This window comes from Gossypium raimondii, chromosome 12 (genome assembly GCF_025698545.1).
Source record: "Gossypium raimondii isolate GPD5lz chromosome 12, ASM2569854v1, whole genome shotgun sequence".
In the NCBI taxonomy this organism is placed as follows: Eukaryota; Viridiplantae; Streptophyta; class Magnoliopsida; order Malvales; family Malvaceae; genus Gossypium; species Gossypium raimondii.
In genome coordinates this window covers 1,462,855-1,481,905 of record NC_068576.1, presented here as the reverse complement: position 1 = coordinate 1,481,905, position 19,051 = coordinate 1,462,855, and the positions used below count along the sequence as shown (strand labels likewise).

Below are 19,051 nucleotides of genomic sequence, written 5' to 3'. Positions count from 1 at the left end.
CCTTCTTCATCATCACATCGCACAAATCACATATCATATATTACATATCACATATTGATGGTCTTGACTCGTGCAATAAGGAGGGTGTTCAACATTGAAACATAAACAGACCATACCACACTAATAACGCTGGTTGAACACCACGAGATCAAGCACTGCACATGCATTGTTGAGAAGGAATACTTACCTTACACAGTTCATACAACAATAGAATTTACAACACATGGAAGTAAGAAGGAACTCATCAGAAAATTTAGTACAGTAATCTACTCAACATGTCCTTTGCCCTTGTTGTTGGGACTTTCTTTAACTTCTTGAGCTAAAAGAGAGACAAACACATCTATTAGATCATCATACTATCAAAACTTAACATGCATGCATGAATTAGTAACATGCAACCCAATCAGTAGCATGTAACTCAGAATCAAGAAGTTTCCTTCCTCAAGAACAATTTTAAAACTTATGCATGCATTACTATAGACATATAATTTCCTTCGATAACAACCTAAAGGTTTACTAGAAATTACCAGTAATCTGGTGATAAGAATGGTGTTAGCTAAATGCTTGAACTCCTCGCTATTGACTCTAACTTAGAATTTCTAAAGCTTCAACAAAATTGCAAAGAAAAAGAAGCAAAAGCAAAACATACAAACATGCTAGCCTAATGTCCTTATATAGTAGAGACAACCAATAACAAAACTTAATGGAAAGTTAGAGGATCCCACGATTGCTCTAGAAATTTGAGAAGTATTAATTAAGTATCAAATCTTCTACAGTATCCTAGTTCAATTCTAACTAGGTTTCAACAAAACTCTTACATCACTTACCATGTCATCGTAACATATACTAACTATGGAATCAAACTTACTAAGCTGTGAATTAACGAGTTTGCCTAAAACATCTGGGGTTAGCGAATAACTTAATAGAAGAGTTGGCCAAACCCTAGAGTTTGCCAAAACTTAGAGTTTGCCAAATGACGAATCCTACAAAATACACCATACAAAATCAAATACTCTACTAATTTACTCATTAACTACCTTTAGCATAAATAAATACTCACCAAACAATAACTCAATAATATCCTTCGGGTAGGTTGTCATAGATCTAACCTCTTATAGAAAATTCGAGGAATAAATCAAAGTCTGCCAACCTAGATTGAGAGAAATTGTCCTAAGATGATCAGAGAGTTAAATATGTTTATTTTCTCTTTCAAAATACCCCGACTGGGGCTAATTTGTGAAATATAGTAAATAAACTCACCAAGTTCATACAAACTTACAAAGGGTTTGATTTGTGGTTGTAGGAATCGTGAGATAAAGAGCTCAAGGAAGGGACCAAGCCAAACCATGTTAGACCAATGATCTTTATCAATAGGATCATGCACATAGGAAGGGGCACCCTTAGAGGCTTTGCCTCGAGGTCCATTACATTGTATCTAAGTAGAATATTTAGAATCTAAAATTTTGATATAGTAATATTTTATTTAATTTAAGGTTTTGATTGTAAGAGTATGTATTAATAAGTAATAAAATTAACATTTAAAATAGTTAAGTTAAAAATATATGTCTAGTCTAATCCGATCTATTTGTGGCACCCTGTACTTGGATTCGAAGGCCAGATCGGGCGAGGGTGTCACAGCCGCCATATACTTATACGATTTTTAGAATCTTACAGTTCACTGATTTAAGATCGCGACCTTTTATTTATAAGATTTTCAGAATCTTACGGTTCGCCAATTTAAGATCGCAACCATATACTTATAAGATTTTCAGAATCTTTCGTTTTGCCAAATCCCTTGCCCACACACCTTATCGATCTCCCTTGTCAACTCCCATGATAGGTTAACTAAACCACCAATTCTTTTAATGTTACTCACTAATCTAAGTTGCAATTTTGTCAAATCATTAGACAAATTGTTAGATTGCTCATAAAAAATAAACTACGATCCCTTGCAGATTATAAAATACACAAATATCACCTACTTTGAGATGCTACGAAACACTCTATCACTCCATTCATACGAATAGCCTAACACTAGAAAAGTTTATATATTTGAGAAGTTAAGTTTCATGTTATACATTTATATGATACTATGTACTTCGCGAACTTGAAGCTGGTCATAGTTCGCGAATTATAAGCAAAACAAAAAGTATAATAGAAAGCAAACACGTCAATCATTTAAGCTTGCATAAAGTCATAATTAAATTTTATACTTCATTTTTAATTCAAAGTTGAGTACAACTAAGCCTTCAATTACACCGATGACGCATGCGATTGTATCTCAGAAGAGTCACTTTATAATTCTTCTTCGACAAAGTGGGAGGCAAGTTGTTATAGAATACCTCATAACCCGAAATCCGACTTGATCTTGTGAACCAAAATCTGGCCCATAACTGGTGGTACCCTCACAATCTTGCGAGGTGGACATTGGCATGGAACCCCCCGCAACCTTGCGAGGTGGAATATCAACACCTCGCAAGATGGAACGCTTCACAACCTTGCGAGGTGGAACATCAACTCCTTACGAGGTAGAACACCTCGCAATCTTGCGAGGCATTACACCAAGTCCCTCGCGAGGAAGATATGCGAACACGCCTGAAGGGACACACGCGCACATATGATGACACCTAGGTGCGAATCCTATTAGAAAGACAAGTCTAGGATACGTGTCGAACCTAAAGGGGTACGTGTCATCCCGAGTTATATGCATGACACCTAACTAGCTCCCTAACGCGTCACATCAAGAGAACCATGTCTTATAAATAAAGAAGAACTACTCCATAATAGGGACAACAAAAACAAACCTCAAATATAGATACTACATAGAATGATTGTTTTGGTAACATATTATAAAAAAAAAATCTAGAAAAGAACAAAGAAGAATAAAGAGGTGGCTTGTCGTTGTATTCTTGCTCACGTACAAGTATGGAGGGTAAATGATAATTATAAAGCCTACAAAATTATTGATAAATACAAGGGATGAAATAAAAAAGGTAAATAAATGATTAATAACATGTTTAAATTCAAATATTAGTATAAAATAAATAGAAAAACCGGGTCCTAACATTTCGAACCGAATCCGATCGTCACATGTGGGAGTGGGGGGTAAGTAATAGGGTATAAAGGCGGGTTAAATAGGCGCCTGTCGGCTTGGCTGCTCAGCCTTGGACAAATCAAATTAGCCTTTCTTCCATTCTACCCTCCCCCAAGAATTAGTCGTTGTTCAAAATTCAAAGATTAGATTAGAAGGGCTTTCATCCCATTGCTTCTATCTCACGCATTTCGATTTCTAATGACTTTTGCATTTCAACCACCATTCCCATCAGATCTGCAACTGAAACCCAATTGCGACTGATGTCAGCTCCCCAGACGCTCGGCGGTCCTTCCCGGTGCGGCCGCGTCCTCGGCCCATCCCTCGACAAGATCGTCAAAAACGCCGCTTGGCGGAAACACTCTCACATCGTTTCCTCCTGCAAATCCGCCCTCGAAAAGCTTGACACCCTTTCCGACTCCGCCTTATCCGATCCCTCTTCTCCTCTACTCGGCCTTTCCTCTTCCGACGCCGACTTTGTCCTCAATCCCATCCTCCTTGCTCTTGACTCCAATTACGCCAAACTCGCTGATCCCGCCCTCGAATCCCTCTTCAAGTTATTCTCCCTTGGCCTCGTTCGCGGTGAGATTGAGAGCAACATCCCCAATTCCATCCTCTATAAAATTGTCCAAAGTGTGTGCAAAGTTGGTGGCATTGGCGACGAATCGATAGAGCTTGCTGTGCTACATGTTTTACTCTCCGCCGTTCGATGCCCCTGCGTTTTGATCCGTGGTGATTGCTTGCTTCACGTCATTAGAACTTGTTACAATGTATATTTAAGTGCTTTAAATGGAACCAATCAGGTCTGTGCTAAGTCCGTTCTAGCTCAGATTGTGCTTATTGTATTTACCCGAGCAGAAGAAGATTCCATGGACGTTTCTACCAAAACAGTGCCGGTGAGTGAGCTTTTAGAGTTTACTGATAAGAATTTAAATGAAGGGAGTTCAATTTATTATTGTCAGAAATTTGTTAGCGAGGTTGTGAATGCTAGTGAAGGGGTTCCAGATTTGAAGTTTTCGCAGCCGATTACTGGTCCGGAGTTGCAAAATGGTGAGTCTAAGGTGTCGAATGGGGAAGAGAAGGATGGAGTTGAGGAGGAAGAGACGAAGGAAGGGGTCGAATCGAGTTCTGATGGTGTTACTAGTAAAATTAGGGAGGACGGATTTCTTGTTTTTAAATATTTGTGCAAGTTATCTATGAAATTTTCGTCACAGGAGAATCCTGACGATGAGATCCTTTTGAGAGGGAAAACAGTGTCTTTGGAACTCCTCAAGGTGATTATGAATAATGGGGGTTCAATTTGGCACACAAATGAGAGGCAAGTCACCATACTATGTTCACGTAGGATTTTGATATTTTATTTCTTTGAAATATGGACTTATTATTTGGTTTATTTAGTTGTTATGGTTGTTTGCATTTAGTTTGGGCTTTATCTTTGATAGTTATCCAATTTTTTCAGATAGTTGTTGGCATACTAGTACATTGATTTTTGTGTTAAGAACTTAAAAATGGTGTGTTTGCTAATCTTATCTAGATGCAGATACCATATAATTGAGCAAATAAGAAGGTATTTAGGCTTCTTATTCGCAAACTCTACCAGGTCACATGTCCAAGACCTCAATGTGGGAAATTACTTGGGGTCCTGATCCTCCAAACATAAGGGAAACTTAAAACCTGAATGAATGTCACACAATGTTTCCAAGTACGCTGCTGATTCTGTGCCACATGACACCAAATAAACTCTTTCTTATCGAGTGCTTATGCATACTGGGTACTGCTATTTTCATGAATCTGAAGAATGCCTGTTTAGCTAGTTCTTTTATGCTTATGTATAGTACAAACACACACAAAACAAAAATCTCACTAAAAGAAAATCAGTTCTTTATGAATGTGTGAGTGTGCTATTTATTCTTTATCTTGCAATTTTTTTGATGTTATGTACTAATTTGGATAAATAATTCACTTGCTTCCCCCCCCCCCCCTTTTTATGGTCTTCTGTTAAATTTATTCTAGTTTTATATGCTGTGATATGTCATGCAGGTTTCTTAATGCAATTAAGCAGTATCTCTGCTTATCATTGTTAAAAAACAGTGCTTTGTCAGTGATGTCAATTTTCCAGCTCCTGTGTTCTATTTTTATGAGTTTGATCACAAAGTATAGATCAGGGTTGAAAGCTGAAATTGGAATTTTCTTTCCCATGCTAATCCTCCGAGTTCTAGAGAATATTCTCCAGCCTAGTTTTGTACAGAAAATGACCGTCCTTAACTTGCTGGAAAAGATTGTTGGGGATCCACAGATTATCATTGATATATTTGTGAACTATGACTGCGATGTCGATTCACCAAACATATTTGAAAGGTATTTTTTTTTCCTCATTAATTTTTGTACAATGTGTTTGGCATGAATGATGGTTCTATGTCCACAAGTTTGTCTATCATGTGAATTTTCACCAAACATATTTGAAAGGTATTTTTTTATTAATATTTCTTTGCACAAAGTATTGGATCAGCACTCATAACAATGTCCTCTAGTTTGATTACTATGTCAAGTTTTATATAGAAGTGTCCATCTAATCATATGTGAAATCCTGTATGAATTTGGTACGTGCTTCTCAAATTTTGTGAAAGAAGGGCTGGTCAACATAAAAATTAACTCAAGCACCTGTTATTGGTTACTGTTCTCAGAACTTCCTTTAGCTTCGTTTCACATTAGTTTTATTTCTCATTCTCTTTTATTTATTATATGAAACTTTAGTTAAATGTATTAATAGTCTAATAATCAAATCATTTGTTAAATTGTATATAATTTGAAACCTTTTGCAAAAAATTGCAAAAAGCAGGTCAATGTAGTAATTAGTTATTGACCAAAAAGAACACAGGAATTAACTTGAGCACCAGTCATGTGTGATGTTCTCAGAGATTTCTTTAGCTTCTTTCCTAGTTTATATATATTTTTAATTTCTCATTATCTTTCATTTCTTAATGCAATGTGCTTTAGTAAAATGTATTAAAACTCTTATAATTCCATCAGATATTTGCAGGATTGTCAATGGCCTTCTGAAAACTGCTTTAGGGCCTCCATCTGGTTCAACCACAACTTTGTCTGCAGTCCAGGATGTTACTTTTCGGCATGAATCAGTGAAGTGTTTAGTTGGCATCATTAAGTCAATGGGAGCTTGGATGGATGGACAGCTGAAGATAGGTCATTCTGACTCACCTAAGAGCTTTGAGAATGACACTTTAGCTGAGAGCCATTCAACCTCAACTGCTGAAGATGGAACTCTTGCTGATTGTGAGTTGCATCCAGAAATGAATTCTGAATTATCAGATGCTGCTACAGTTGAGCAACGCCGAGCTTACAAGATTGAACTCCTGGTTAGTTATTGCTTTAAGTTTCTTCAAATAGCAGAAACTTGTTTGGTACCCAAATTGTCACAGAGAGGGCTGCCTTGATAAGTCATGATAATTTGTCATATTTTTTTTATTGATTTCTATTCTTTTATGTATTTTTAGGCAGATAAATTAAATGTCTAGTTTTCTCCTTCTTCACAAGCTTAGTTTTAGTGATTATTTTACCGGGTTATATGCAGAAAGGCGTCTCATTGTTTAACAGGAAGCCATCCAAAGGCATCGAGTTTCTTATAAACACCAGGAAGGTTGGCAACACTCCAGAGGAAGTGGCATCTTTTCTAAAGAAAAACACTACTGGGCTGAATGAAACCATGATCGGCGATTATTTGGGTGAAAGGGAAGAATTTGCTTTGAAAGTCATGCATGCTTATGTAGATTCTTTCAATTTCAAATCTATGGATTTTGGTGAAGCAATTAGGTTCTTCCTACGTGGCTTTAGGTTGCCAGGCGAGGCACAGAAAATTGACCGCATCATGGAGAAGTTTGCTGAGCGCTATTGTAAATGCAATCCGAACTCATTTACTAGTGCAGATACTGCCTATGTACTGGCATACTCTGTCATAATGCTCAACACTGATGCTCATAATAACATGGTCAAAGATAAGGTTTGTTTGTCAAACCTATTTTGTTTCTTCAGCACATCGCTAAGTTATGAACTTTTGCTTTGCATGCTTTCTTAATATGTACTTGTCTTTTGAGGGACCTTTCTGATCTATTCTGGGGCTTGTAAGCCTTTCGGGTGCTTTTAATTTTCCTGTCAATAATGGAAAATTTTCCTTGTACAATTGTGATTAGGGTTTTAGTTGTACATAGATAATCTCACAATTGTTATATGTTGCTTCCACATTCAGATGACTAAGTCTGATTTCATCCGAAACAACCGAGGAATAAATGATGGCAAGGATTTACCTGAGGAGTATCTTGGTGCTCTTTATGATCAGATTGTGAAAAATGAAATTAAGATGAATGCTGATTCTTCTGTTCCTCAAAGCAAGCAAGAAAACAGCTTAAATAAGTTGTTGGGTTTGGATGGTATACTGAATCTGGTTAGTTGGAAGCAAACCGAAGATAAGCCATTGGGTGCAAATGGTCTTCTTATAAGACATATTCAAGAGCAGTTTAAGGCAAAGTCTGGAAAATCAGAGTAAGTTTTTTAATCTAAAATGTTTTGCTCTGTCAAAGATGATTGGTTGGGCAAGGAATTGTAGAAGTATTGCTCTTGTTTGGGTTATATATTGGTTGTCTTGAATCATAATTTTCCTTCATACCATTACTGAGTGCCAGATAATTTCTTTTACATATTTTTGTATATGTTAGGAAAGTAAGTCTTTTGATCTGAGTTGATGCTAACATAAATACTTCAAAGTGAACTTGCATAATTAAACAAAGAGAAATAAGTTCTTGTACGCTTCTCTGTATATGTTCTTGCCAGATTGCTTCTGTTTTAAATAGATCTTTGTTCTTTTATCATCCTAATATCCCAGAGGCCCTACCACATAATATTTGTTAATAGAGCCTTTTTTCATTCTCTCTTGCAGGTCTGTTTATCATGTTGTTTCAGATGTATCAATCTTGAGGTTTATGGTGGAGGTCTGCTGGGGACCCATGCTGGCTGCATTTAGTGTCACTCTTGACCAAAGTGATGATAGACTTGCTACCACTCATTGCTTACTGGGCTTTCGACACGCTGTGCATGTAACTGCAGTATTGGGCATGCAGACACAGAGAGATGCTTTTGTCACTTCTGTGGCAAAGTTCACTTTTCTCCATTGCGCTGCAGATATGAAACAAAAGAATGTTGATGCTGTAAAGGTAAGTAGTATTTGTTCGCACATGATAAAAAAGAAATGGAATCTTACCCCTGGTATTCTCGTATGCTACATCACAGGAAGAGTTATAATTGCTGTATCAGCCAATCTGAATGTTTGCCCTTATGGACTCCCTCCACAGATATGATGAAGTTCATTTGTGTGGACTAGTCTTTTATGCATTTTAGTTCCTTTTTCTGGGTGTTAACTTGTTTATGGAGCATTAATAATCTAGTAGTTTTGAAATCAAGTCAAGGATGCCTAATGATGTTCGGTTTTTTATTGCTCTTGTGGTTTTTGTTTGACTTTATGTGTTATAATTTTTAGCTATTTGAAATCAGAAGCATTACATTTTTGTACAGTTAATATTAACCATGAGTAAATTTATCGGTCATATGCCTGATATTAGTTTTATCATTGATAAACAATAAGTTGAAGCAGGCAACTGTTGTGGCCATGGGTTTAGTCATGGTATTGATTGAAAAAGGCAACCTTTTGAGGGCTGTGTTATACACGCTTATGAGACTATGCATGCAAAATAACCATTTAGCCTAAACTGTGATGGATGGATGATAGTTCCTTTTTTCTTTTTGTTGGCAAAATAGGTGAAAAAAGAATTAACGCATTAAATTTTGGTAGCCTGTTGCCTGCGTATAATATAATTTTCTTTCTGTGAAATGTTCTTTTATATCTCACTTGTTGAAACATTTTACTTGATACAGGCAATAATAACTATCGCCATTGAAGATGGTAACCATCTTCAGGAGGCCTGGGAGCATATATTGACATGCCTGTCCAGAATTGAGCATTTGCAACTGTTGGGAGAAGGTGCCCCAACTGATGCATCTTTTTTATCTGTGTCAAACACTGAAACAGATGAAAAGATGGCAAAATCTGCTGGTCTTCAATCCCTGAAGAACAAAGGAACCCTCCAGAATCTAGCTGTAATGGCAGTTGTCCGAGGAGGTTCTTATGATAGCGCCTCTGTTGGAGTCAATAATTCTGGGTTGGTATCTCCTGAGCAGATTAATCACTTCATTGCAAACTTGAATTTATTGGAGCAGATTGGAAGTTTTGAGTTGAATCATGTGTTCGCACATAGTCAAAGGTTAAACAGTGAAGCAATAGTGGCATTTGTGAAAGCCCTTTGCAAGGTTTCTATATCGGAGTTGCAGTCTCCAACAGATCCCCGTGTTTTTAGCCTCACAAAACTAGTTGAAATTGCGTAAGATTCTTACCTTTTTCTTTTAGAAAATTTCCTATAATATTAGCTCCATTAAGACCATGTGTTTTACCCTTACAGATAAGGTTGCTCTAGATTTCTCCTGCACATATATCTCCCTTATTCTACAATGTTCTATTGCAGGCATTACAATATGAACCGCATCAGATTAGTTTGGAGTCGCATGTGGAATGTTCTCTCTGATTTCTTTGTTTCGGTTGGATTGTCTGAGAATTTATCTGTAGCAATTTTTGTAATGGATTCGTTGCGGCAACTTGCTATGAAATTCTTAGAACGTGAGGAGCTCGCAAATTACAATTTCCAGAATGAATTTTTGAGACCATTTGTGATTATTATGTGGAAAAGCAACTCTACAGAAATAAGGGAATTAATAGTTCGGTGTATTTCTCAGATGGTCCTCAGCCGCGTCAGAAACGTGAAATCAGGATGGAAAAGTGTTTTTTCGGTATGCTAGTGGCTCATCTAACATTTCTATTGTCATGCAGCTCCAATATTCTTTTCACACAATTCTGTTCTCTCAGGTGTTCACAGCTGCTGCTGCTGATGAGCATAAGAATGTTGTCTTGCTGGCTTTTGAGACAATGGAAAAAATAGTGCGAGAATACTTTCCTTATATAACTGAGACAGAGGCTGCTACATTTACTGATTGTGTTAGATGCCTCATCAAGTTCACAAATAGCAGGTTTAACAGTGATGTTAGCCTTAATGCTATTGCATTTCTGCGGTTCTGTGCCTTTAAACTTGCCGAGGGAGGACTTGTTTGCACTGATAAGAGCTCTGATGATGGTTCATCTGTTTCAACTGTAATTAAGGATGATTCAGGTGTACAAAGTTTCACGGATATTGATGATCCTGGTTCTTATTGGGGCCCTCTGCTAACAGGTAACTGGCTAGTTTAGTTCCTTGCAAATCCTCAAACATTGTTACTACGTTATGCAGTATGGATGGCATGATAGGCTATTTGTATGATCGAATTCTTAGGAATCAAAACTAAGCTGATATATGGTTCACATGGCATGTTTGATGGATGGATACTGTTCTCTTATTACTAGCATGTTGTCACTCTCTCTGTTTAAGTCCCATGTCAAAGATTCATTTTTGGTGTTTAAATCATTGGACAATATCTAATTTTCATTGTTTGTCCATTAAACCACTCCCATTTAGGTTAGGCTCTTATTGACCAAGTTAAATGCCAAAAGCAATTTGTAGCCTGCTTTGTCCAATCTGTTCTCTTTGAAAGGCAACATGAATGCTATCACTGCTAGTTTTTGACATTGCAGAAAAGCGCGGTTGGTTTTGAAGTTATAGAATTTGTTATGTTGTTTCAGGTTTATCAAAACTAACATCTGACTCGAGATTAGCTATTCGGAAGAGTTCGTTGGAAGTGCTTTTCAACATCCTGAATGATCATGGTCATCTTTTCTCACAGACATTCTGGCTTGGTGTTTTTAGTTCTGTTGTTCTCCCTATATTTGATGGTGTTTGTGAAAAGAGAGACAAGGCTCTACAAACTGAGCAGGATTCACCAACTGCAGAATCTCCTCATCGCGATGCAATTACATGGGACACTGAAACTTCTGCCGTGGCATTACAGTGTTTAGTAGATTTATTTATTAGTTTCTATGATGTATTGAGGCCCCGGCTATCAGATGTGGTATGCATACTGACAAGATACTTAAGAAGTTCAATACAGGGTCCTGCAAGCACTGGGGTTGCAGCATTGTCTCATTTGACAGGAGAGTTAGGAAGCAGACTTTCAGAAGATGAATGGCAAGAAATATTACTAGCATTAAAAGAAGCAGCCATGTCTACTTTGCCAGGGTTTAAGAAGCTTTTGACAACCATGGATGACATCAAGGTGCCACACAATTCTCAATCCTATTCTAATACTGAAACTAGTTCTGATCATGGATTGACCAATGATGATCTTGAGGATGATAATCTACAAAATGTGGCTTATGTGGTTTCGAGGACGAAGAGTCATATTTCCGTCCAGCTACTCATTTTAGAGGTTCTGTTACACACTATATTCTTGCATGCTAATAATAATTCATTACAATGCTATATTCATGACATAATCGTATTTGTTTTGGCTTAATCATTTCAGGTCGTGACTGATATGTACAGAACACACCTACAATTCTTGTCAGCTGCCAACATAAATATCATTGTTGAGATATTTTCCTCCATTTCATCACATGCTCTGCAACTGAACTCCGAGACAACAATGCAAAAGAAAATACAGATAGCGTGCTCAATCTTGGAGCTCTCAGAACCTCCCATGATTCACTTTGAGAAGGAGGCTTATCAAAATTACCTCGACTTCCTCCAATATTTAGTCAAAAAGAATCTGTCCATTTCCAAGGAGATGAACCTAGAATTACTGCTTGTAGCAGTGTGTGAAAAAATAATGCAAATATACCTCAACTGTACTACTGTGAACCATAATGTGCAACAGAAATCGGGGGACAAGGTGGTAGTGGTGACTCATTGGACTCTTCCATTAAGTTCAGCCAAGAAGGAAGAATTGGCAGCTAGAACTCCATTACTTGTGTCAGCATTGAGGGCATTGAGTGGGTTGGAAAGAGATTCCTTTAGAAAATACATATCGAATGTCTTTCTTCTGTTGGTAGATCTTGTCCAGAGTGAGCATAGCTCGGGCGAAGTTCAACGGGTTCTGAGCAACATATTCCAGTCATGTATAGGTACAATAATAATGCAATGATTTAAGATTATATGTTTCAGAATATATAACATTTAGATATGTCACAGTTTTGATCATAGAGTTGGCTTGATGATTAGCCAAGATATATATATATATAAATATATAAAATAGCTTATTCTGAGTTGTTTTCTTTTCTTCTTATAGAAAAGGAGTGTACATGTTAATGAACATCTTGATTGATCTGAATTGAGATTCCCTTCACTTACTCATCTTGGATGGTAGATATTTGTTTGTTTGTGCATCATGAATTAGGCTTAATTTAATTGCAGCAGCGGCCAAATATTGCTGGCTGCGGCAGCCTTCATTTCCTTTAAATATTCTCTACTTTGAATTTGAAATCCTGATATTATATAATATAAAAACCATCTTGGTAGGCATGCCCCTGCGATCTTATACCATCTCTCATCCTTTTTCCCTATGATACAAACAAATTACTATACGAAACAAGTCTATAGCCTTCGAAATTATTACTTATTCGACGGAGCTTCCCGTGCTATAAATTAAACCTCATTCAAACTTTGATTAATATTAAAATGTTACAAAATGATGAATGAATTATTTGAAAGATTGCATTTTAGTCACTCAATTTTAAGTAGTTACAACATGATCATTAACTATTCGAAAGTTTGTGAAATCTTTAATGGATGACTGATGTGGTAGTTAAATAATTCTTTATCACCATATATATTAGCTATGTATTTTCACTAGGCTTTTAAAAAGACTAAATTCTGCTATTAATCTTTGTACTTTGTGAAAGTTATGGATTTAGTCCTTATACTTTAATTTAGTCATTTTTAGTCTTTGTATTTTTCAAATTTCAGAACTTTAGTCCCCGCCAAACAATGGTTGTTAAATTCATTCAGTTAGATTCTTTTATTTCTAAAATTTGATGTGGCAAACATATTAACATATGTGTAATGGCATGTCAACTTTTTATTTCCACATATTAATGGCTTAACGATAGTTCTTGTTCATCGGGACTAAAATTTCAAAATTAAAAAGTATAGGGACTTAGAATGATCCAATTAGAGATCACGAACTAAATCTACAACTGTATGCATAGTACATGTCTAGTAATTGAATTTAACTGAACATATTTAACTCCCATAGTTTGGATCGGGACTAAAATTTCAACTTTAAAAAAGTACAAAGACTAAAATTTATCATTTCAAAAATACTAAGACCAAAATTAATCAAATTAAAGAATAGAGACTAAATTGACATTTATAAAGAACAAGACTAATAACAAAATTTAATCTTAAAAAGCGTTTTAAGTGTTTTTTTATCCTTTAATGAATTACATAACCTAAATTGGTATGTTTCAGATTTTCCTAGTAACATGCTTTAAGTTTAGTTTAATATTTCTAGAAAATAATAGGTTAAACATAACTGCGGAAAACTTAAATGAAAATTTTAAATAATTTAATAATTTTTGATAATTTTAAAATTGAATTATAAAAATTTAGTTTACGTGAAATAAATTATTTGAGTGAAAATTCAAGCTATATTATCTCTTCTTTTCATGCTTTCAACTTTCAATTCAAGCTTAATTTTTAACGGGAAAGATTCAAGATTTTATTTTATGAGATGAAACTTCTAAATTTAAAAGAAAATTAAATATTTCTTTTCAATATGTAAAAAAGAATAACTAATATTATACTAAAAATTTCATAAATATTATTATAAATCTAAAAATTAAATTAAAAAAACTTGACCTTAGTCTTATTTCTCAATACTAAGCATCTTAAATTGCACCCTCTGCTCTTTCATAAGATCGAACTCATCAATGCTGGAATATGTTGAAAATTCTCGAGCTATCTCTTTTTTGGTGTATGTCACCAAGTAACTTGAAAGAAAATCATCCTCCATTATGTTGCGAAGCCTTGTCTTCACAATTTTTATTTCCTAAGATGCTCGTTCACTTGTTGCAGTAGACACGAGAAGAGTTAGCACAAGACGAATAATTCTATCGAAAAGAGGATAAGTACTTGACTTATTTGTCTTAACTAGCACTTGACACAACTCGGCAACTGTAGAAGCTTTCTATAACTCCATGCTTTGATGAGCATCAAGTTGAAAATGCTCCAATTGGATAAATTGTCCAGATAAAAATAATTCATAAGCTCGCAGGTATCTTCCACCCATGAAGCTTTGTAATTATTGCGTGGATTCAAAACAGAACTAAGAACAAGTCAAATAAATAAAGAATATAATTTATGCAAAAATATTTACCGAGAGGTCTTCTGCGTAATGAGCCGAGAAGAAGATAATTTGTATTTTTTTTACTCCGTGTTCTCAGTCTCGACGTCAAATTCTTTCCTTTTTCTCTCGGCAGTGTCAGCACCTTACCAGAGAAAGATAATTCTTAAGCAAGACATATAAATCAAAATACAAGAAAGTTACTAAGCTAATATGTATGGGTATAAGCCAAATAAATTAATTCAAGAATTCGGCTTTAAAGTCCATATTGGACCTCTAAATTTAGTCTTTTAAGGCCCATCATATATTAAAGTTATATAATTAAAAACTGAAAAATATTTTGTTAATATAAAGTATAACCTTATGGCTTAAGGGGCGAATTATATAAAATACAATTTAACTAAAGGACCGAATATTATACAAGGTGAATACATAATCTAAAATACATAATAATTTTTATATAAAATTAAAATATCTGAAAATATAATCTTCTTTCTTTGAATTTAATATCCAAAAGAAAAAGATGTCCATTTTATTTGAAAATGGGGTTTAGGAAATCATTCTAAACGTTTTTAATTGAGTTAATAATAAAATCATTGATGTCTCTTTGTCAAAATTTATGACTAATCAAATTACTTTATTTTTAATGAACCCTAATTGTCCTTAGTGCCTCATATAATTAATGCATTAAATATGAGAAGGAACTTTCAACTTATTGCTTCTTAATTCATTCTAATCTAAACAAAACCTAGCATACCAAACCAAAACTAATTAATTTTCTACTTTATTTTTCATTTATGAATTCTAAACGATTGAAGTTCAGCTTAAGCTTACAGATTTTTAAAGTGCCTCCTGATGTTGTGTCTATGATTCTTCTAGCGCTTATTAGCATTTGATTTGATGTATCTTTGTTCTATTTTTCATCCAAAAAAAATGTTTCACTACTCTTTCTAGATTTAAAATATAATCCATTTTTTTATTTTTAAGAATTTAGCTCATTTTATCGAATTTCAAAATCGAAGTTCAATTTGTAACTTTGCTAAATTCACCTGTATGACTTCTGGAAATTAAAAAAAAAACTTACTCGGTAATCATGTAACAAGAATTTAACAGAAGAATTTTAATACTGTTAACAATTAATCTTACAGTTTTAATTCCAAAAAGTAGGAAGACCAAATTTCAAATGTATGAAAAGTACATGGACCTAAAACATATCTTACCATTTTTAAAAATCAAAACATCACCTCGTAAAAGGGTTTCTCTATATTTGACAAACATGCATGTAGGATGTAACTATAAACCCAATGTCTAGTTAAGTGTGAAAAGAAGATATTATTTGGACTGTCAAAATATTATGTTGAACAAGAGCAATCGCAAGTGAAGAATGTAACAACATGAACACTAATAATGGTTACACAATTCAATAAACCATTTACAAAGAAGGAACTATCAACTCATAATACAACCTCTTACTCAACCTTTCCTACTAAAGGTTTTTATCAACTCTCACAGGAGAGGATTAAATCTTTATGCGCTGAAGATGAGGATGAAAAGCTCTTTGAATAAATTCTTCAATGCAGCTTCAAATGACGATAAATCATCCTTCTGAAAATAGAGATTGGTTGACTTAAATTGCCCATTGCGTTATGGCCTCAATCCCCTCAATCTTATATCTTTCATAATAAAAAAGTATAAACCCCACAAAATTTGGACTTTATAATCTCTAGCCTATCTTTAATGTTACTCATAATATTGTTCAAATTGTTTCAACATTCTAATTACCAGTTTCTTTAATTTGTTCCTCTTCAAGATTTGATTCAACTAGCCTATTGATCTTCTCCTTTATAGCAATTGTTTGAGCATCAACAACTCTAGATTTTCTCAAGGAGTCTAAAACTTAAGATGCTATTTCTTGAGCGCTAAAATCTTTCTCGATGACATATATTCCTTCTATTATTGTATTCTCCCCAAAATTTGGTTATTTACCAGGTTTTTCAAACTCATAAATAATGTGTTTCTCGGGTTTATTAAGAGGATTAAAACCAAATGAAGGAAACTTTATTCTTTTATGAGTTAGAGAGAGCACTAGGATCTTGTTTCTTATGCTCTCTTTGGGATTGAGTCATTCATCAAGATCAAGATCAACTTTATTCCTCGATTCATCAGTTGCAATGATAGGAGGAAAAATTCACCTTTCATCATCAGACTTATCAATCTCCATTAGATTTTTGCTTGAAAAGATAATCTTTTTCTAAGAAGTTTAAGCTGTTCTGGTAGATTGTTTAGCGCTAAAAGGTGTAGGTGTAAATGAATGTCTTGGACTTGGTGTTGGAGAAGGATTGGAAGTTGAAGCTTAGGTTGGAACAACAAATTGTTCTCCTCTTGTTTTCACTATTATAGCAAATAGAATAAAATATTGGTAGTAGACAATTTAAAGAACCCTTTGAATAAAATTAAGGAACGATTAGAAGAAAAAATGATACTATTTTATTCACATCAAAGTCCCCCTTACTTTTTCCAAGCCTTAAGATCACTTCTTAGACTTTCGAACTTGTGCATATCAAAGCTCTTGAAAATATATAAAAGTTGTCTTTCTATTGAAACATATTCTAACACCACATTGTTAGATTCCACTAACTCCCAAATGAAGTGCTTTTTGTGAGAACAAAGCATTAGGCTTTTGAAGATATTTATAGCACTGGTGCCGCCACAAAATATTGTTGTAACATCTGTTTTAACACCATAATCTTCCAACATTTCTTATCCAAAAGAGTTGTGCACAACATCCTCTAGCAACAATATAATTGACTTTTAGAAATTGATGAGGATTAGAGTTTTGGTTTTTGCTATACCAAGAAACCAAATTGTTGCCAAGATAAAAGCATGCACCTGGCTTACTCTTTCAATAATCTATTTTCCTAGCCTAGTCAACATTGGTATATATATCCTACTAGATTTAGATAATTTTCTTTTGAAAACCAAATACCAAGGCTTGGTCTCAAGAAAGACCTCCCATGTTTTCCAATTTTAGCTTCGATGTTTTCATGTCTTGAGACAAGAACCTCTTGTCTTAAGACCCAGAGCAGGGCAAAAGTTATTTAGCTTTGATGTGCCTTTGTTCAAGACATAGGCTAGTAATCTTGAGACCTAGATGAGTTTGTCCCGAGACCAAATTAACATGTCTTGAGACATTAACAAATTGAATGGATAATATGGTAAGTTTTTTTCCTGACGGTCTCGAGACGTGCTCTCACTGTCTCGAGACTTAATGGTCAAATCGCCTAAAATGCACATTTTCAAACATTCAAACCTCACCTAATTGTACCTAAAACATAACGCAATATTACACTAATGCAAAATCACCAATTTAACATAACACAATCAAATATCATTAAACCATAGTATCCAAAGTATTAAGATTTAATCTACCAACTAACACATTCAGACTTATATAAACAAACATAGATAATCACATTTCAAATGATAAAACTTAACATTTCATACTTTATAGGTTACAATGCCATAAGTACTAAATATTAACTTAAGAGCATACCAACTAACCTAGGTACATGCTATGAGACTCAAAACACATATATACATATAAAATATCGAGATGTCTTTTGAGCTGAGTTTGGAGACATTAATGGATGCTTGAGCTTGAGTCTACTAAAGCTCTCGTCCGAGACTTGCGCATGAAACAAACAAAACCGTACGCTAAGCAATTGGGCTTAGTGGTGCTAACATGATTCAACACAATAATCATTATAACCAAAATAAACTTGTACACTTAATATGAAATTCAACTATAACATAAATCATGTTTACATTTCTTGTCTCATGGTTTTAATATAATTCTCTTATGCTTACTTTTATATCACATATCAATATTTGAATTCATCTATAATATCATCTCAATTACATATAAATTAAGGCATATCATACGAACAATTTCACTTTCTCATTTCATATTCGAATAAATTGATTCGTTTTATAACCGTATGGGTCCTCAAGACTAGTAATAATCATATCGCTGGTCTTTCACATGCTATTATCTATGTGCTATAATGCTTATATACAAATTCAAATTCATCATTCAATATTCAATATCATTTATGTGACCACACTATAAACCACCATTCACATTGTAATATTTTCACGCATAATTAGCAATCAAACTGTGAAAGATAATCATACCAATCTTATACAGCATGCTTATCTAACAAAATTATTCAAAAATGGCAAAACTATCATTTTGCATTCATCATACGAATCACTCAAATAAAAATTCTAGAAATACATTTCAAATCTAGACTTATGTTAAAAACAATATTGAAAGAATCACTTTAAACCGATTAGTAATCCTCAATTAATTTAAAAAAAACAAAGGTTTTAGGAACCAAATCGTAAAAACATCAAACAGTACGAAGTAACCATTTTATGAAATTGTAAGTAGCATCACAAAATTAACCATCTAAATCTCAATCATGCAAAATTTCAAAGCATTTTATAGCATTTTCGGACTCTAATTTCATTACCTAAAACTTGGGAGTAGATTGCAAAGGAAGTAAAATAAGG

The 19,051-nt window shown here is 34.5% G+C and overlaps 1 protein-coding gene across 2 annotated transcripts; it reads left to right on the top strand.

Moving 5' to 3' along the window:
* The first annotated feature begins 3,146 nt into the window (after positions 1-3,146).
* Positions 3,147-12,486, top strand: LOC105762694 (brefeldin A-inhibited guanine nucleotide-exchange protein 1). Of its 2 annotated transcripts, XM_012580531.2 has the most exons (11): positions 3,147-4,409; positions 5,132-5,449; positions 6,132-6,465; positions 6,681-7,106; positions 7,353-7,645; positions 8,040-8,313; positions 9,032-9,534; positions 9,676-9,997; positions 10,074-10,434; positions 10,881-11,563; positions 11,660-12,486. In XM_012580531.2, exons 1-11 carry the CDS (start codon positions 3,355-3,357, stop codon positions 12,275-12,277), a joined length of 5,187 nt encoding a protein of 1,728 aa, XP_012435985.1. In that variant the 5' UTR covers positions 3,147-3,354; the 3' UTR covers positions 12,278-12,486. The 2 variants fall into 2 exon arrangements, with proteins under 2 accessions (XP_012435985.1, XP_052480811.1); XM_052624851.1 differs by lacking the exon at positions 3,147-4,409 and having other exon boundaries at positions 5,271-5,449; positions 6,122-6,465.
* The last annotated feature ends 6,565 nt before the right edge of the window (positions 12,487-19,051 follow it).